Here is a 14140-nt window from a genome sequence, read left to right as displayed (position 1 = left end):
TAAAAAGACATAGTGCTATTTATGGTCTCATGTGGAAAGTATAGATTTTACTGACGTCCTTTATTACAATGTACATCGTTTGAGAATAGCAGCAATTTATTTCACAGTAGGATTACAGTTCTCGCTTCAAGTCTTTTTCTATTATTGTAATAAAGGAAATGGAGATGCAAGATTGTGACTCTAGTTGACATCATTGGACATGTTATGTATGTTTTTTCTTTATTAGCATCAGGGACTTGATTTAAAGTACTTCAGGTTAGGTTACCTTACATTGATCTACATTAATTCTATATGCAAATGAGAAGTACTTTGAATTTGTATAGCAAATTTTCACTGAGATAACTGTGTTAATTCTCATCAAAATAGAAATGACGGAAACTCAGATTGATTGAGGTTGGAAGGGACAGGAAGTTCTTCAAATAATTTGAGGATGTGTACTGCAGATCAGCTGTGCAGAGTATCTTATTGATGTCTGGTTGCATGTGTTAATCTGGGCCTTGTTTGTTTCAGAATATTGGATAATTTGAAGCAATTAATTAAATTACACTTTTGGTTTGTCTTTATTTGGTTTGGTTCCTTTTTTTTTTTAAGCTTGTTTCAGTAGTAAGCTCCTGCACCAGAATATCTTTATTTCCACTTATAATTTTTGCATTTAGGAATGAAAGTATTCCTTCGACATCCAAAGTGATGTTGCATATTTCTGAGACTTTTGTTTCTACAGAATAGAATCTGAATGGAGCAGAAAGAAAAGCCAGAATAAGTTGTTTAAGGAATGTATTGTCCCTTTATCTTCTATACACTCTTCCATGCAGTTGCTTTTGCACTATTAACTGTCCTCTGTTCAAATGTAGTAAATATTTCTGAAATAACCAATAAGACTATATTAAGCTAAATGGAAGCTAACTATTAGGAAAGACCCTCCACATCAGAGAATTGAAGTATTGAATTACAACTAACATTTACGTCTGTTTTCAGTAGCATGGATGTGTTGGAAAGCAAACAAGTTTAAGTGTGGGAGAGCTACGTTCACATATATTTGAAACTTATTTTTCTTCTTAGACTGAATGAGATTAGTGCTTAACTAATTTTGCTCCTATTCATTGCCAAGAAAAAAAGCCATAACAGTATTTTCCATTTTCAGTGTTTTCCAGCAAATATTTGGAGGTGGGGGAGTTCTCCCAGAAGGTTGTGCTTGTAAATAAGAGATCTGGACTAACCACATTTCAGCTGAATAAACTAGACTGACTTTGGCTGAGGACCAACCAAAATCTGAAACTTTTCTGTCTTCTGCTGAGTTTTCTGATAGGCTATTTTCTTTGGAAAAAAGGCACAGGAAGTTGACTGTAGCAAGCTGCCTGTTTCATAGGGGTGGAAGGTCTGTTTGTATCCCTGGACATACTAGGTGACACCAGTTAACAGGCAAATCTTTTTCAAGCTAAAAGATGCTGCTGAGTTTGCACATGCACCATGTAAATTTTTAAAAATCCCTTTTGTTTATCAGAGAGATAGATCATGATCATTGACTTACAGAACATGACTTAAAGATTCATTTTTTATATCATCATCTTTCATTTGATGAATTTTGGGGAAATAGTTCTTTTATTTATTTGATTTATTCTCCTGTCTACTGCTTTCCACAGGTTTGTTCAGCTGGGACAGAGTCAGCATAAACAAGACAAGAACAGCCAGCAGTTGTGCTCAAAACACCACTTGGATAGGGTTATAAATTTGTAAGTATTCTTTTTTGTTTTCCCTTCAGCTTGCTTTTGCTTTTTTCTTTAGACCTGGAAAATCATCAGGTAAATTTGATGATAAATTGTTTGAGTCATACTTCTGTTGCTTTTTTTGTTTTTGTTTTGTTTTTTTAGTTTCACCTAGGCAGTTTTTATTTACTTTTGTCTCTGGAGTATGTCATCTCTTACCAAGCAGCACAGCTACTTCATAGTACTACAAGGCCTTTACTGCAATCCACTGATTTACAGAAACTTTAGCTTTGTTTCTTGTACTGCTTCTAGTCCACCCCTCCCATGCTGATGGAGTGAGTGATGCTTGAACACAGCACTTAACCCAAGCAAGGGATAGAGACTGGGAGTGTCTCAGTAGGGCTGAGAGAGCAGGATAACATGAAACAGATTTAATATTGTGTATGAGACAGTTTTGCCTAACAGCAGTGCTTTGTAGTTTGGTATTGTATGCATTTAAAGTGATGATACCACTGTGCATGGTTCATCGTTCACTTGCACTTTGAAGGTAAATGTCCCTGTAGTTTTATTAAAAAATACATCTGATGGGTATTAAAATAATAAATTAGGTTGGCAAACTGTAAAACTGTTTTTTAAATGTGAAGGAACAACCTTGAATGTTTGAAGGGAAATGGTTATTAAGAAAATATTTTCAAATAATAGGAATACTTTTGCCGTGAGCAAAGGCAATTGCTTTTATGTAATGGCATTTTTGATGGTGTAGGAGATAATCATTCTTTTCTTGCCCCCTTAGAGTAAGTTATTCCCCATGCTATGCTGCTGTAAAATGAACACAGCATTCATTAGAGTCTATCCACATAATTCTGATGGGTCAGATGTTCATTTTTCTCCTTTCCCAGGTGTAATTTCCATGTGTTTCTGAATAGTGGAAATGTAAAAGTCATAGAGCACACAAATCTGTGTCTCCTGTCAGTGCTACTGTTCAAGTCATGCAGATCCTCCTTCTCTGACAGTTCTATGGAATGTGCTTTTCTGTGCAGATCTGAGAGGAAACAGGGTATCTTACAGTATATAATCTTTTCCCCCTAAAATTCTATCTTTATACAGCTTAGTTTTTTTCTTCAGTTTTTGTTCTGCAGCTTTTTAAAAGCATTTAAATACTGTTTGGACAGTGACAGATTTTTCTTTCAAGAAAAGTTATAAATGTAGCCATTTCTTAGAGGCATGTTGTTCAGTTCTGAAATGAGGAAGCTTTCTCAGAAACAGAGTTTGAATTTCTGCTCTGAATCAGAAATTTCCTTGGAGAATACTAACTTTTTAGAGGCAAAATAACATGAATGTACTATACTCAAGATTAGATCAAAAGAGAGGGTTTTCAGTAACAGCAGCTGAGGCACATCTTGCACTTTCTGGGCTGTGTATTTCCTTATTTCTCAAGGAGCACTTGAGGAAATTGAAAAATTATGGTAACTTGTATTAATTTAATGTTAGGTGCATTTTTAATTGAAAAACGAAAAAAAAAGGCGAATTTGATTCTCCAGTAGTTCCTTCGAGATACAAATGCAATTAAACCCCAGTCTTTTTCATAGTAAAATAAATCGCTCAATCTAAAGCTTGGGTTTCTCATCAGCACTGAGATACAATGTAGGCTTAGGTTAGTTGCTGTCATTTCCACGCTTTCAAAGAAAACCTTTTTTCTTTTTTCTTTTTTTTTTCTTAATTCTTTTTCAATCGTAAAAGCCCCTCACAACTTTAAAAGCTTTTGACCATTTTTATCAAATACGTAAAGCTAATACTTCTTTTTGTATTTCTTATGTTTACAGTGTCACTTCAGTAATATTTATGAACTCAAATATGTATTGTAGAAGTACAGAAGAGATGCTTCTGTCTTAAATTAAAAGCTGTGAGCACAGATTACGAGCAAAAAGTGGATATGTGAACAGGAACTGCAGTGACTCAGTGAATTAATACTGAGGAGGAGTGGAGAATGTGGAAGAATATTGAAGTTCCTCTTTTTGTTCACAGAAATTCCATGAAGGAAAAATAGAATAGAATTTTAGAGCTAAAAGGAGCTAAACAGAGCTGGATTACTTTTAGCACAATCTATTATCATGTATGTGAAGAGAGACATTGAGAGCTGTAGTATAATTACTGTTGGCAGACACAGTGCGCTTGTTCCTAGTTCCCTAGTACTCATTGCTGTGTAGTGTAAGTAATACTGTTGAGAAAGATACTCTCAGTAACTTTCTAAATGTACTTCTTGCATTTGTCACGGAGTACAGAAAATTATCTCCTGAACAGGGACTTGAGTGTTTTGATTGACTACAGCCCTTCTGGAGAAGAGTGTGGAACTGCTTTAATGCTGTTATAATAGAGTAGCTGGTTGTGTACATCGGAGTACAAGCTGTCTTCAGTGCCTGTACCCATTGTAGCCTATGCAGTATAGCAGCAATGTTTGTGCACCAGCTTTAATTCATTCATGGGTATCTACTCTCCTGTTAGGTTTTGTGAGGCACTGATGATGCTCAAGCAGGAGAACACTTTAGTGAGTGATACCTGCAGCATGGTCCAGGCCTGTGTTCTCTTTAAATACTTGAAAAACATACCTCGTCTTCAGAGATAGGCCATACAGTCCATGTTTTCAAAAAACTCCCTTGATATTAAATGTGTAATCTACGTACAAGTAGTATATGGGCTTTTTTACTGTTTATTTCTGTGTATATGCACGTTATATACATTATTTTCTCATGAAGATAAAAGTAATTAAGCAAAAATCAGTGAACAGTGGAGCACCCTGTGCTTTCCACTTTATTAAAGAAGTGGAAATTAAACGCTCTGCTGGAGTATTTTTAATCTATAATACCGCTTTAAAACATAAAAAGTAGAAATAGGGCAGTACAGTTTATAACTTTAATGAAGTTTTTTAAAATACTGGTTACTTTTGAGAACTCCTGCCTCAGTTTAGAGCAATTCTCTTGTTAATTCAGTACTTCCATTTAACATTGTTAGTATAATGACTTTTTTGGAGGATTAGATAAAAATAGCTTTATAGTTGTAAACATGGCATTGTTACTCATAACTGTACTATAAAGGTTGGTATTCAACTTGTAATTTTTCTGCGTATTTACATGCTAGGAGTTCTTGGGGTGTTTTGTATGTTGAAAGGCAGAAGTAAATGAATAAAGGATGTTTAAATGTTAAGTTCAATGAATAAAGGATACTTAAGTGTTAAGTATATTTATGTTATACATTAAACCCATGCAAAATATCTAAATAGTTTCTTGACTCTGCTGTGGAAACAGTGAGTCAAAAGGTGCCATTAGTCAACAAGTGACTTTGGAAAATACAAGTTATCTTGGGTTCTGAACTGTGTCATTAGTTTCACAGTACAGTGATTTTTTGCATGCGCTCTGCTTCAGATATGCACCCCACTATGTTGCTTCAGATCAAAAAGTTACATGAATGTCAGTGAAAGTGTTTATATATAATATAAAGAATTGTTATGAGTATTCTTGGAAATTATAGGTGAATAACTTGTTTATGTTGTCATCTGTTTACACTGAGCTTAAATCACAAAGGTGTCTTATCTGTCTTCTCCTGATAGGGTGGCGGTCGGGATTTCCTTTTTCTTCTATACATATTCTGCACTTCAATAAAGTGCTTTCTTGCTAGGTAGCCCCTTGCTTTGTCAGAGCAGCACCTAGTCTTCCGCAAAGGTGCTTTGCAATTTTTTTTTATCCGTAGTCTGCCCTTTGAAATCTCCCAGAGGGGTCTGAATAGATACTGTGTTTTTACCTACAACTCGTTTTATTTCTTCCGTTTCTTGGAAACAGGATAGCTATGCCTCTTAATTAAAACAAGAACTGCTTCAGCTGCTTAGAGATATAAATACCTGTGTTAAATTGGGAATCATCTTTCTTACTTCCCTCCTTATCTAAAAACTCTTTTCCTCTATGATGGATTAAATTCTTTTCTGTTTGCTGACTATTTGGATTCATTTTACTTTGAGATGTCCTGTACTGGATCTCACATTCTTTAACAGCTGTATATTAAGAAGCACATATGACATAATTAACCATTTTGGATTATCTGATCCAACATAGATGTATTACTATAACTTTTAATTTCTGTTTAGACCCCCATGTATCCACTGTTGTAAGCATTCTAAAAATAGCTTTAAGAATTAGCCTTTCTCACTTAATTTGACTCTTTCCTCTTTGTGACTCTCAGTATTTTAAACAAAACATTTATGTGATTCTTCAGCATTTCCTGCCTGTGATAATTCTCTTGAAATTTACTTGTCAGGCTGTTTATAAATTACCTGGATTTGTCTTTTATCTGAAGATGAAAGATTGCCCTTCACTGGGATTCTGAATGGTTTTAGCACCGTCTTTGTGCTTGTGTCTTGCAAAATGGCTTGACTAAGATGACTGTTACTGAGAGTATCTTCATTTTATATTCTGGGGAAGTGGTTTGAAAATCACTGTGGGCACTTTCCCTGAAAGTACTTAGTACTTCCGGCTGGCTAGAAAAGGCAAGAGAGTATCAAGAATCAACACCACATAAAAGGAATAATCTTGTCATTTGGGGCTTGAAGGCTCTGTTCATTTTTGGTCACACACCTCAAAAGAATTCTACTGGGAAGGCTCTGGGGAAAAGCAATAGCATGATTGGAGTTGTAGGATCGGAGTTGTAGGGAAAAGGGCTGTCTGGGAACTGAAGGTTATATTTATAAAGTCCATGTTGTGATGGTTTATTAAATGGAGTTTGACAGGTGAAAGAGTTTGGTATGTTTTACGTCACAGCACGATTGGGTTTGACAGTAGAAGTTAAACTGAGAGAATTCTAACAGCTCATTGCCACCAAAAGGGGAAGGTCCTGTTCTTTCCCTTCCTCCCTCCTTACCACTTGCTCTTTATGTTACTTGTGCAAGCTTTGCTGCTTGTTACAGTGCTCCATAAATCAGTTCAGCTCATCAGTCTGCAGCAAACTAATTTCAGCAAAAAAAGCAAATAGTTTCCTGGTAGATTAATGAGTTTATTTAGACCAGTGAAAGTCACTAGGGCAAGCACAGAAGAGACAGAGCCACGGGGTCAAATGCAGCAGAACTTTCTTATGCGACTGGTAGCAATTTGTTAGATTGGCTCAGTTGTCTTGTATAATACCATTATGACAGATCAGGGAGCAGAGCATGAGCTGTTTCCAGGGATCTGGGGAAAATGGTTTGAACTCCTTGTGATTCAGATCACTGTGTGTAGGAGGAATTGTCTTTTTCCCATTCATCTGTTCTGTCAATATTAAGCTCTGAGCTTTTCAGATGAAAAAGCTTATGTGCCTAGCATTTTTGGTAGAGTTGTCAACTGAGATGCTGAATATTATTTTAACAATAAAACTGTTAACATTTATCTGCCTCATGGTGACTTAGATCATAATTTTAATTTATTTATATCTGTTTAAAATTTTAAAAATTACATTTTTAATACCTGAATGTTCACAGTTGATCTGGGGTTCCTCCATGTTTCCTCGCTGTTTACAGTGAATCATAAATTAAAATCTACATGTCAAATCTCATACCATCCATTGATGTAAAGCTTGCAACAGTGGAATGCATACCTTCAGAATGATACATGAGTTGTGATGAAATTTGGCCATCCTTTTTCAAAACCCAAGGGTGCTTTTTTATACTGAAAAAAATACTTCAAGCTATAAAATAGTACTTAGTGCAATTCTGACTTGATGGGGACTTTGCTGTTACTGCAACACACATAAAAAATTAGTTTGTATCTGCTGTCCACCTGGTTTAGCCTTTCTGTGTAGCATGTGTTAAAAAATTAATGTAGTAGTCTCAGAAGACTAGAAAAAAAATAATCCAAAACCACAAACCAACATTTTGAGGTTTATAACTGGTCTTAGACTCTTTTTATTCTTAATATGTGAAATTCTGTTGTGTTACTAAATTTGCCTTTTTCCAAATCATAAAACACTGTTGTATCATTTAAAGTAGTGATCACTGTTAAAATGCTTCAGAAGTTCTGCTATTTGAATCTTGGGAGAGTTTTGTTGTTTTTTTTTTTTATTTTGGGGTTAGTGGGCTGGTGTTTCTCACTTTTGCCTGTCAAGTCCATTTTGACCATAATGTCAGCAGCACTGAAATCATATTCACTAAAAATAGGACTGTAACCAGTTCCTGTGGAATATAACAGTAAATCTAGCTCTTTCTTTTTTGCTTTTGTTGAATTTGGAATTTTGTAGTATTAACAGTTTCTAGCAAAAAAAAAAAAACAGAAAGTACTGAACTATATGCCACCTTAGCCCATCAACTTTTAGACTTCCTTAATGTATTCTCAGGACCCTTTTCAACCTGTCCTCTGTCTTCTCTGTGAAGTGATAAATTTCTATTCATTAGTTTAAGAGAACTGTCTTCCTCAAGTAATCCTACTTGAAAAAGTAAGTCTGAGCTTTGCCCTTCCAAAACCATACACAATAGTCGTTTGGGGTTTGTCTTGGTACTTGTTTTGTTGTGCCCTGCACTACCCCTAGGTTCATTTGTGTGTTTGATCTTTAAATTTTGAATTAGTTTGAGCTCAGTATAAATCATCCCTATTTAAAAGATTGATCATTCCTCAGAGACCACCTTTCTGTATCAGATGTTCTGACCTTCTCATCCCTTCTGTCTGCACTGTAGAGAAGCTGCTTCTAATTTGGATTGTAAAATGCTCATTTAGATGTATACCTGTGTAGAAAGAGTCCCTTCTTTCTCTAACCTTTGAAACTATACATGCTGCTGAAATTCCAGATGATTGTTGTAGGAACAGGGTGCAGTCCGAGTTTTGCTGCTGGTTGGTTCTGTAAGATACAAGCACTATTATTGGACAGAGGAGGTTTCCTGTCTTTCAGTCTTCTCCACTCACAAAGAATGTAACTGAACCTTTGTTATATGGAGGTGGTGGTGCCTAAGGAAGGAAAATTCTCTTGAAAGCTTTTTCAAGAGCACAGCAAGCAATTTAAAGACATACTGTCTGGGGGGGCGAGGGAGGATCAACCAACATACCAACAACAAAAAAAAACTCTGGTTTTGTTGGAGTTTTGTAGGTCAAATATATTTGCTTGGGATTCAAATAAGGTGACAGTACATTTTGTCCTCTTCAGGCATGCTTTAGAGACTTGAGGAGAACTAATCAATATTGAAACAAAGTGGTTTTCTGGTGACTGCTGTATTTCTGAGAGCTCTGAGCTAAGCACATCACCATGCACTTTTCCTTCGAAGTATGGTCCATCCTCATTATATATATATATATAACTGAAGATTTTAGCTGTATATGCTTTTACTGAAGAGATAATGTTGCTCTTGGTGTAACCATAACACCATGGAGCCTGCTCACAAGTGGGATAAAAATGAATGCACTTTACATGTCAAAGGTGCTGTCCTTCATGACGTGTATGTTCTTATCTGTGCAGTTTTCACTGGGAGGCCATAGAGATACAGATCTCTATAGAGATCTGATAGTCAAGTCATAAATAATGTGCTGTCCTTCGCGACTGTATTGTAAGATATTAAACTTATTAAGCAAATTAGATTTTTACATAATAGTGTTAAAGAAAAGACTTTAATTAAATGGCTGGATAATACAAGTACTCTACTATAGTTACAGCTTAATACAGGGTTATTAATCAAAATTAGCATGCATGAACATGCAGTTCTTTCAATATATTTTTATCATGTTGAAGTAAGTAGGTGGAAAATTGAGAATTAGTTAGTAAGTATTCAAAATTATATACTGTTCGCTGCCCAGCTTCCATGAGCCTAAGGAAATGACTTCTGACTCATTAGTGCTTCAGAAATGTCGTGTCTTTAGAAAAACATCAATAAATAGAGAAGGCATCAAGTTAGTGTTGTGGCTTTGGTTTTGTTCTTTTACTTCATTATTCACTTGCTAGTTGGCTAGAGAGGGCAGCTATATCTGAGTAAATGACATCTTTTGGTGTTAGATAGTGACATTGCGAACTTATTACACATGCTAGCGTCAAATACAATTGCTGGAGTCTCAGATCAGATGCTTTCATCTAGGTAAATATCTGCAAAGTTATGGTTGCTTTGAAAAGCAATCTACTTTTTAAGCATTTAGATAGAAAGTGAGACTAATGTTTGGTATCAGTTCTGCAAACACCTACCTTAATATTTTATAATAAACTATCAAGAAAATGTTAAGTATCATAGAATTTCCATAGTGTTACTCATACAGTTTGCCAATAAAAGCTAAAATAAAATGCTGATTTTAGTGAGAGTAAATAGCAGAGGTTGGACTCTTCAGAAGAGCTTCAGCTCTTTTGAAATTAGAGGTTTGTGTTAAAACTCCTGAAACTTGTTGAAATAAGAGTTTTAAGAAAAGCATAAAAATGGCAGGCATTTTGGAAATTTTATCCTAATTATACGGGTAGGTAACTTGCTCACATTTTTAGTATTTGTTTACTTTCCACTGTAGAGCCACAGAATTCTAAGACTCATAAGCCTAAACAGGAATTGAAAAAAAGGAAAAATAAGAATATGTTGTAAGCAGTAATTTTTGCAAACTTTTTGCAAACTGTTCAGCTTTACTTTTTTCTCCAGTTCTAGAATAGCCAAATGCTTCTGTGATGTAACCTAGCAAATTCCGTTGACATCCTGGTAAAATGTAACTTGGTTTTAATTATGCAGCCAAATGTGGGTGGCCAGTGATTTTATTTTTCTCAAATTCAGTAGTTTACCTGTATAAGTAATTCTGTCATTACAGTCAAAGTATAATCAACTTAGTGTATTGCTGTGTGTGTTGGAAAAATACAAATGTAAATATGAAATTGAAAAATACGACTTTCATCTTGAAAGTCATATTTTATTTTTACATACTATATTCCAGCTGTAGTGGAATATTATTCATACTATACTGTATGATACATTGCAGTCATTTTATAATGATGATATAAGGTTTATATATAATGTGTCATCATCATCATCACATGATGAAACATCCAAAATCCAACATATTTTAGTGAGAAAAAGAGCTACAAAGTAAGGGAACAAGGATTTTTTCGGTCGTTTTAAGAGATCTTGGATTAGAAAGTGTCAAATGTTAGCTTGTGCTCTTAATGTAACTAGAAGATTATTACTGCATTTCATTTGTAGAAGGGCTCTGCCATTGTTTGGGTGTCCCAGTTTTCCGTTGTTTTTCCCTTTAAAATAGATTGTACACATAAAAATACCTCTTGTCCCTTGAAGAGCGCCCAGATAGTGAGTCATGACAGTGGCATCTATGGAATCATAGTTCTGTCAGTTGTTTTTTTCGTGTAGCTAATTTCAAAATTTGATTTCCTCTAAATTAAATAGATGGAAAAGTTAATGCATAGCTTACTTCAGATGGCAATGTTAAGTTGTGGAATCCAAACTCTTCTGCTATCACACAGGTAAAACCTCTGTACTGTTCAACTCTGGGAGTATTTTATAAATAAATTACTAAAATATCGCTGGGAAATGTACATAGTGTATTTCTGAATACAGCTGAAGTGCTCTAAAATGGAAATTGCTACACAGGTACTTTTAGCATTCATTTATTATATATTGACTATAAATAGTTTTGTTGTTACTTTGCTATTGGTAGTGCAGAACACATTGCTACTGAAGAGTTTGGCTTAGAACCATAGAATATTAAGAATTAGAAAGGACCTTGGAGGTGATTTGATCCAGTCCTCTGCTCAGAGGAGGATCAAATTAGATGAGGTTGCTCAGGGCTACATATACTTGACTGTTGAATATCCTTAGGGAAGGAGGTTCCACAGCCTCTCTGAGTAACAATAGTGACTGACAACCATCACAGTGGAAAAAAAGTTCTTTTGTATCTAATTGCAATATCCCATGCATTCCCTTTTTGAAATTTGTCTTTTCATCCCACACTTCAAGTAGAGTCTGGTTCCACACAGACCCCCTCCCATGAGGTAGTTCCAGCTAGCAGTAAGGTTAAGCTTTTTCTCTCCATGCTGGACAAACCCAGTGCTTGCAATCTGTCTTCATATGCCATGTGCTCCAGCTCTCTAATCATCTTGGTGACCTTTGCCAGACTCATCCAAATATTTGTCTGTCTTGTACTGGAGAACCTTAAAGGAGACACACACTGCTCCAGATACAGTCTCTCAAGCCCTGAAACAATCACTTCCCTTGACCTGCTGGCTATGCAGTTTTCGAGAGTTACAGTTAGAAGACAAGCTTCTACCTTTTGAGTGAGTCTGATTAACAGCATTGCTTAGAAAAGGTCTGACAAACTCAGGTTCTTACAAAATTTCAAACTTCGTGTTTTTCTCATTAGTGGGTTTAGATATTAAGATTCAAATATACTATGTGTTTTATGAGGCTATTTAAAAAACATGCTTTCATAAGATATCAGCAGTCCCAGTGTACAAAGAGCTATTGTTGCTAACAAGTTGTCTGTTTCTTTGTAATTAGATGGAAATTTCTTGTCTGATAAATCCTTTCTATTCAGAGCATAATCACGTGTTATAATTGCTACTACGTGGATAGTTCAATGAAGTTTTTCTGTTTTCTGCTGTAACGCATGGCACAGATCTGTTTCAACTGGGGTGCTTACTCACCGAGGAAGGATGAAGAAATGAGGGCAGAGTGGAGGGAAGTGAGAAAGTATTCTGTAATGTGATTAGTGACAACTTACCTAATTACCCTACTTGGAAAGCTGGGTCTTATCAGGTCTGCAGTAGTGATAAAAATCTAGGTAAATGAATTATCTAGTTGGACATTGTCCTTTCATTGACTGTCATGTGTATTTCAAGGAAAAGAAATACTCTTTCTGTGGAAAATTTTTACCTGAAGTTCCAAATATTCTCTATGTTTTTTTTTTTTGCCAGAGTACCCATCTCCGCCTTTTCTCAAGACAATATTTATGAAGTTCAGCCTCCAAGAGCTGATAGAAAATCAATAGAGATTTTTCATGCGCACATTCAGGCTGGAAGAGGAGACATGCAGCCCCTGGGAAAAGATGACTTCCTCATGTACAGAGAGTACATTCGAAACAGATATCTGTAAATACGAGCTGGATTCTCCTGCAAAGTCTACTGTACTGATAGGTCATAAAAATAATTTTAGAAAGGAAATCTAGTTTTATTATTTTGCAGTAATAAATTTATTATCTAACATTTATATTTATTATTCTTTACTAATATCCATTTACAGTTTGTGCTTTACAGGATAAAAGTGATTTAAGTATCTTCTTTTCAGATGAAAGAGAAAGTGTATCTTAAGAGACTAGGTACATAATCAGAGCACGTACCGTCACTGAAGAATATATAGCAATTTATGGCAAAGAAAATTCTGCAGCTTTAGGTTTTTATATTAATTTCTTACATTGTTTGCTAGTAAAGCTGATTCTCCTACATAAGAATCAGAATAGTTTTCTTCCTCTTTGTTCCATGACAGCATTTTTATTTTTTTTTTTTACAGCAGAATGTTTTTTGATATTTCTTTAGATTTTTAACAAACTGAGTGCTAAAATGACTTCCATCAAGACAAATCAGCTTTATAACCCTAATTTGTGTCAAAACTAATCTTACTGGTGCTAGTAGCTACAGAATCTGTCACATGCCGGTGAAGATGGTTTGTGACAAATTATTATGGGCTTCTGGTAGGAATCCGAGGTAAACCACTTACTGACTGCATCTGCGAATGAAGGAATGCTCTCCACTTTATTGGGTTTAGTCTCTTACAGGGCACAAAACCATCCTGTCATTTTTCCATATTGCAGGCATTACCCTTTTTGCAGCATTGTCTTTCCATCCCTGTGTCTGTGTTTCTGCAGGATGCAGGGTGCTAATGTTACTTTTTACTAGGCTTGCATAAAAAAGAAAACAACACACAAACCAAGAATTCCAGTTTAACACTGCCTGAATGATAAACTTTCAGTCTGAACAGATCTGCTGCTTAATACATGTAAAGGGTTAATTTAAAAAGAAAATACACCCATCATCCATCTAGCAAGTTCAGTTCTACAAAAGACTCAGAGATGCTGTCTCTGCATCTACCTATTTTATTCCATTCTTGTGATGGTAAGGTTCAGGTCTCAGCCGTGTTAGAAGTTCTGAATAGATGCTTATATCTCCCTTTCAGAAGCTGAAGGAAAAGTGTGTGAAATACGTATAAACATGAAACGAATGGATTGTGTTGGCTCTGGAGACTAACATGGTGTTCTCTTTAACTCTTCAGTGCTATTAATAATCTTTCAACTACATGGACAAATAAAATAGTTACGAGAAATTTGTTGGTTCTCCTCCAAAATATATGTAGATTGTTTCAGTGTGTTTGAAGGTTGCACTGAAATACAGTACCAAAATGAACACCTTACAATGATGACTTTGGTTCTTGTGGAGTCAGGAAGTACAAACATCAAATGAGAACTCAGTCA

The 14140-nt window shown here is 35.4% G+C and overlaps 1 protein-coding gene across 1 annotated transcript in view; it reads left to right on the top strand.

Moving 5' to 3' along the window:
- FIG4 (FIG4 phosphoinositide 5-phosphatase) overlaps positions 1–12882 on the top strand; it is a 70508-nt gene extending 57626 nt beyond the window's left edge. Inside the window, exons 23-24 of the mRNA XM_062632541.1 lie at positions 1641–1730; positions 12591–12882. Coding sequence (XP_062488525.1) covers positions 1641–1730; positions 12591–12768 — 268 coding nt within the window. The 3' untranslated portion in view covers positions 12769–12882. The remainder of the gene's footprint in view (positions 1–1640; positions 1731–12590) is intronic.
- Positions 12883–14140: the final 1258 nt, after the last annotated feature.

This window comes from Pezoporus occidentalis, unplaced genomic scaffold, assembly GCF_034315485.1.
Source record: "Pezoporus occidentalis ecotype Australia unplaced genomic scaffold, CSIRO_AGI_Poc_V1 ctg39, whole genome shotgun sequence".
In the NCBI taxonomy this organism is placed as follows: Eukaryota; Metazoa; Chordata; class Aves; order Psittaciformes; family Psittacidae; genus Pezoporus; species Pezoporus occidentalis.
This window is presented reverse-complemented; position numbering and strand designations above follow the sequence as displayed.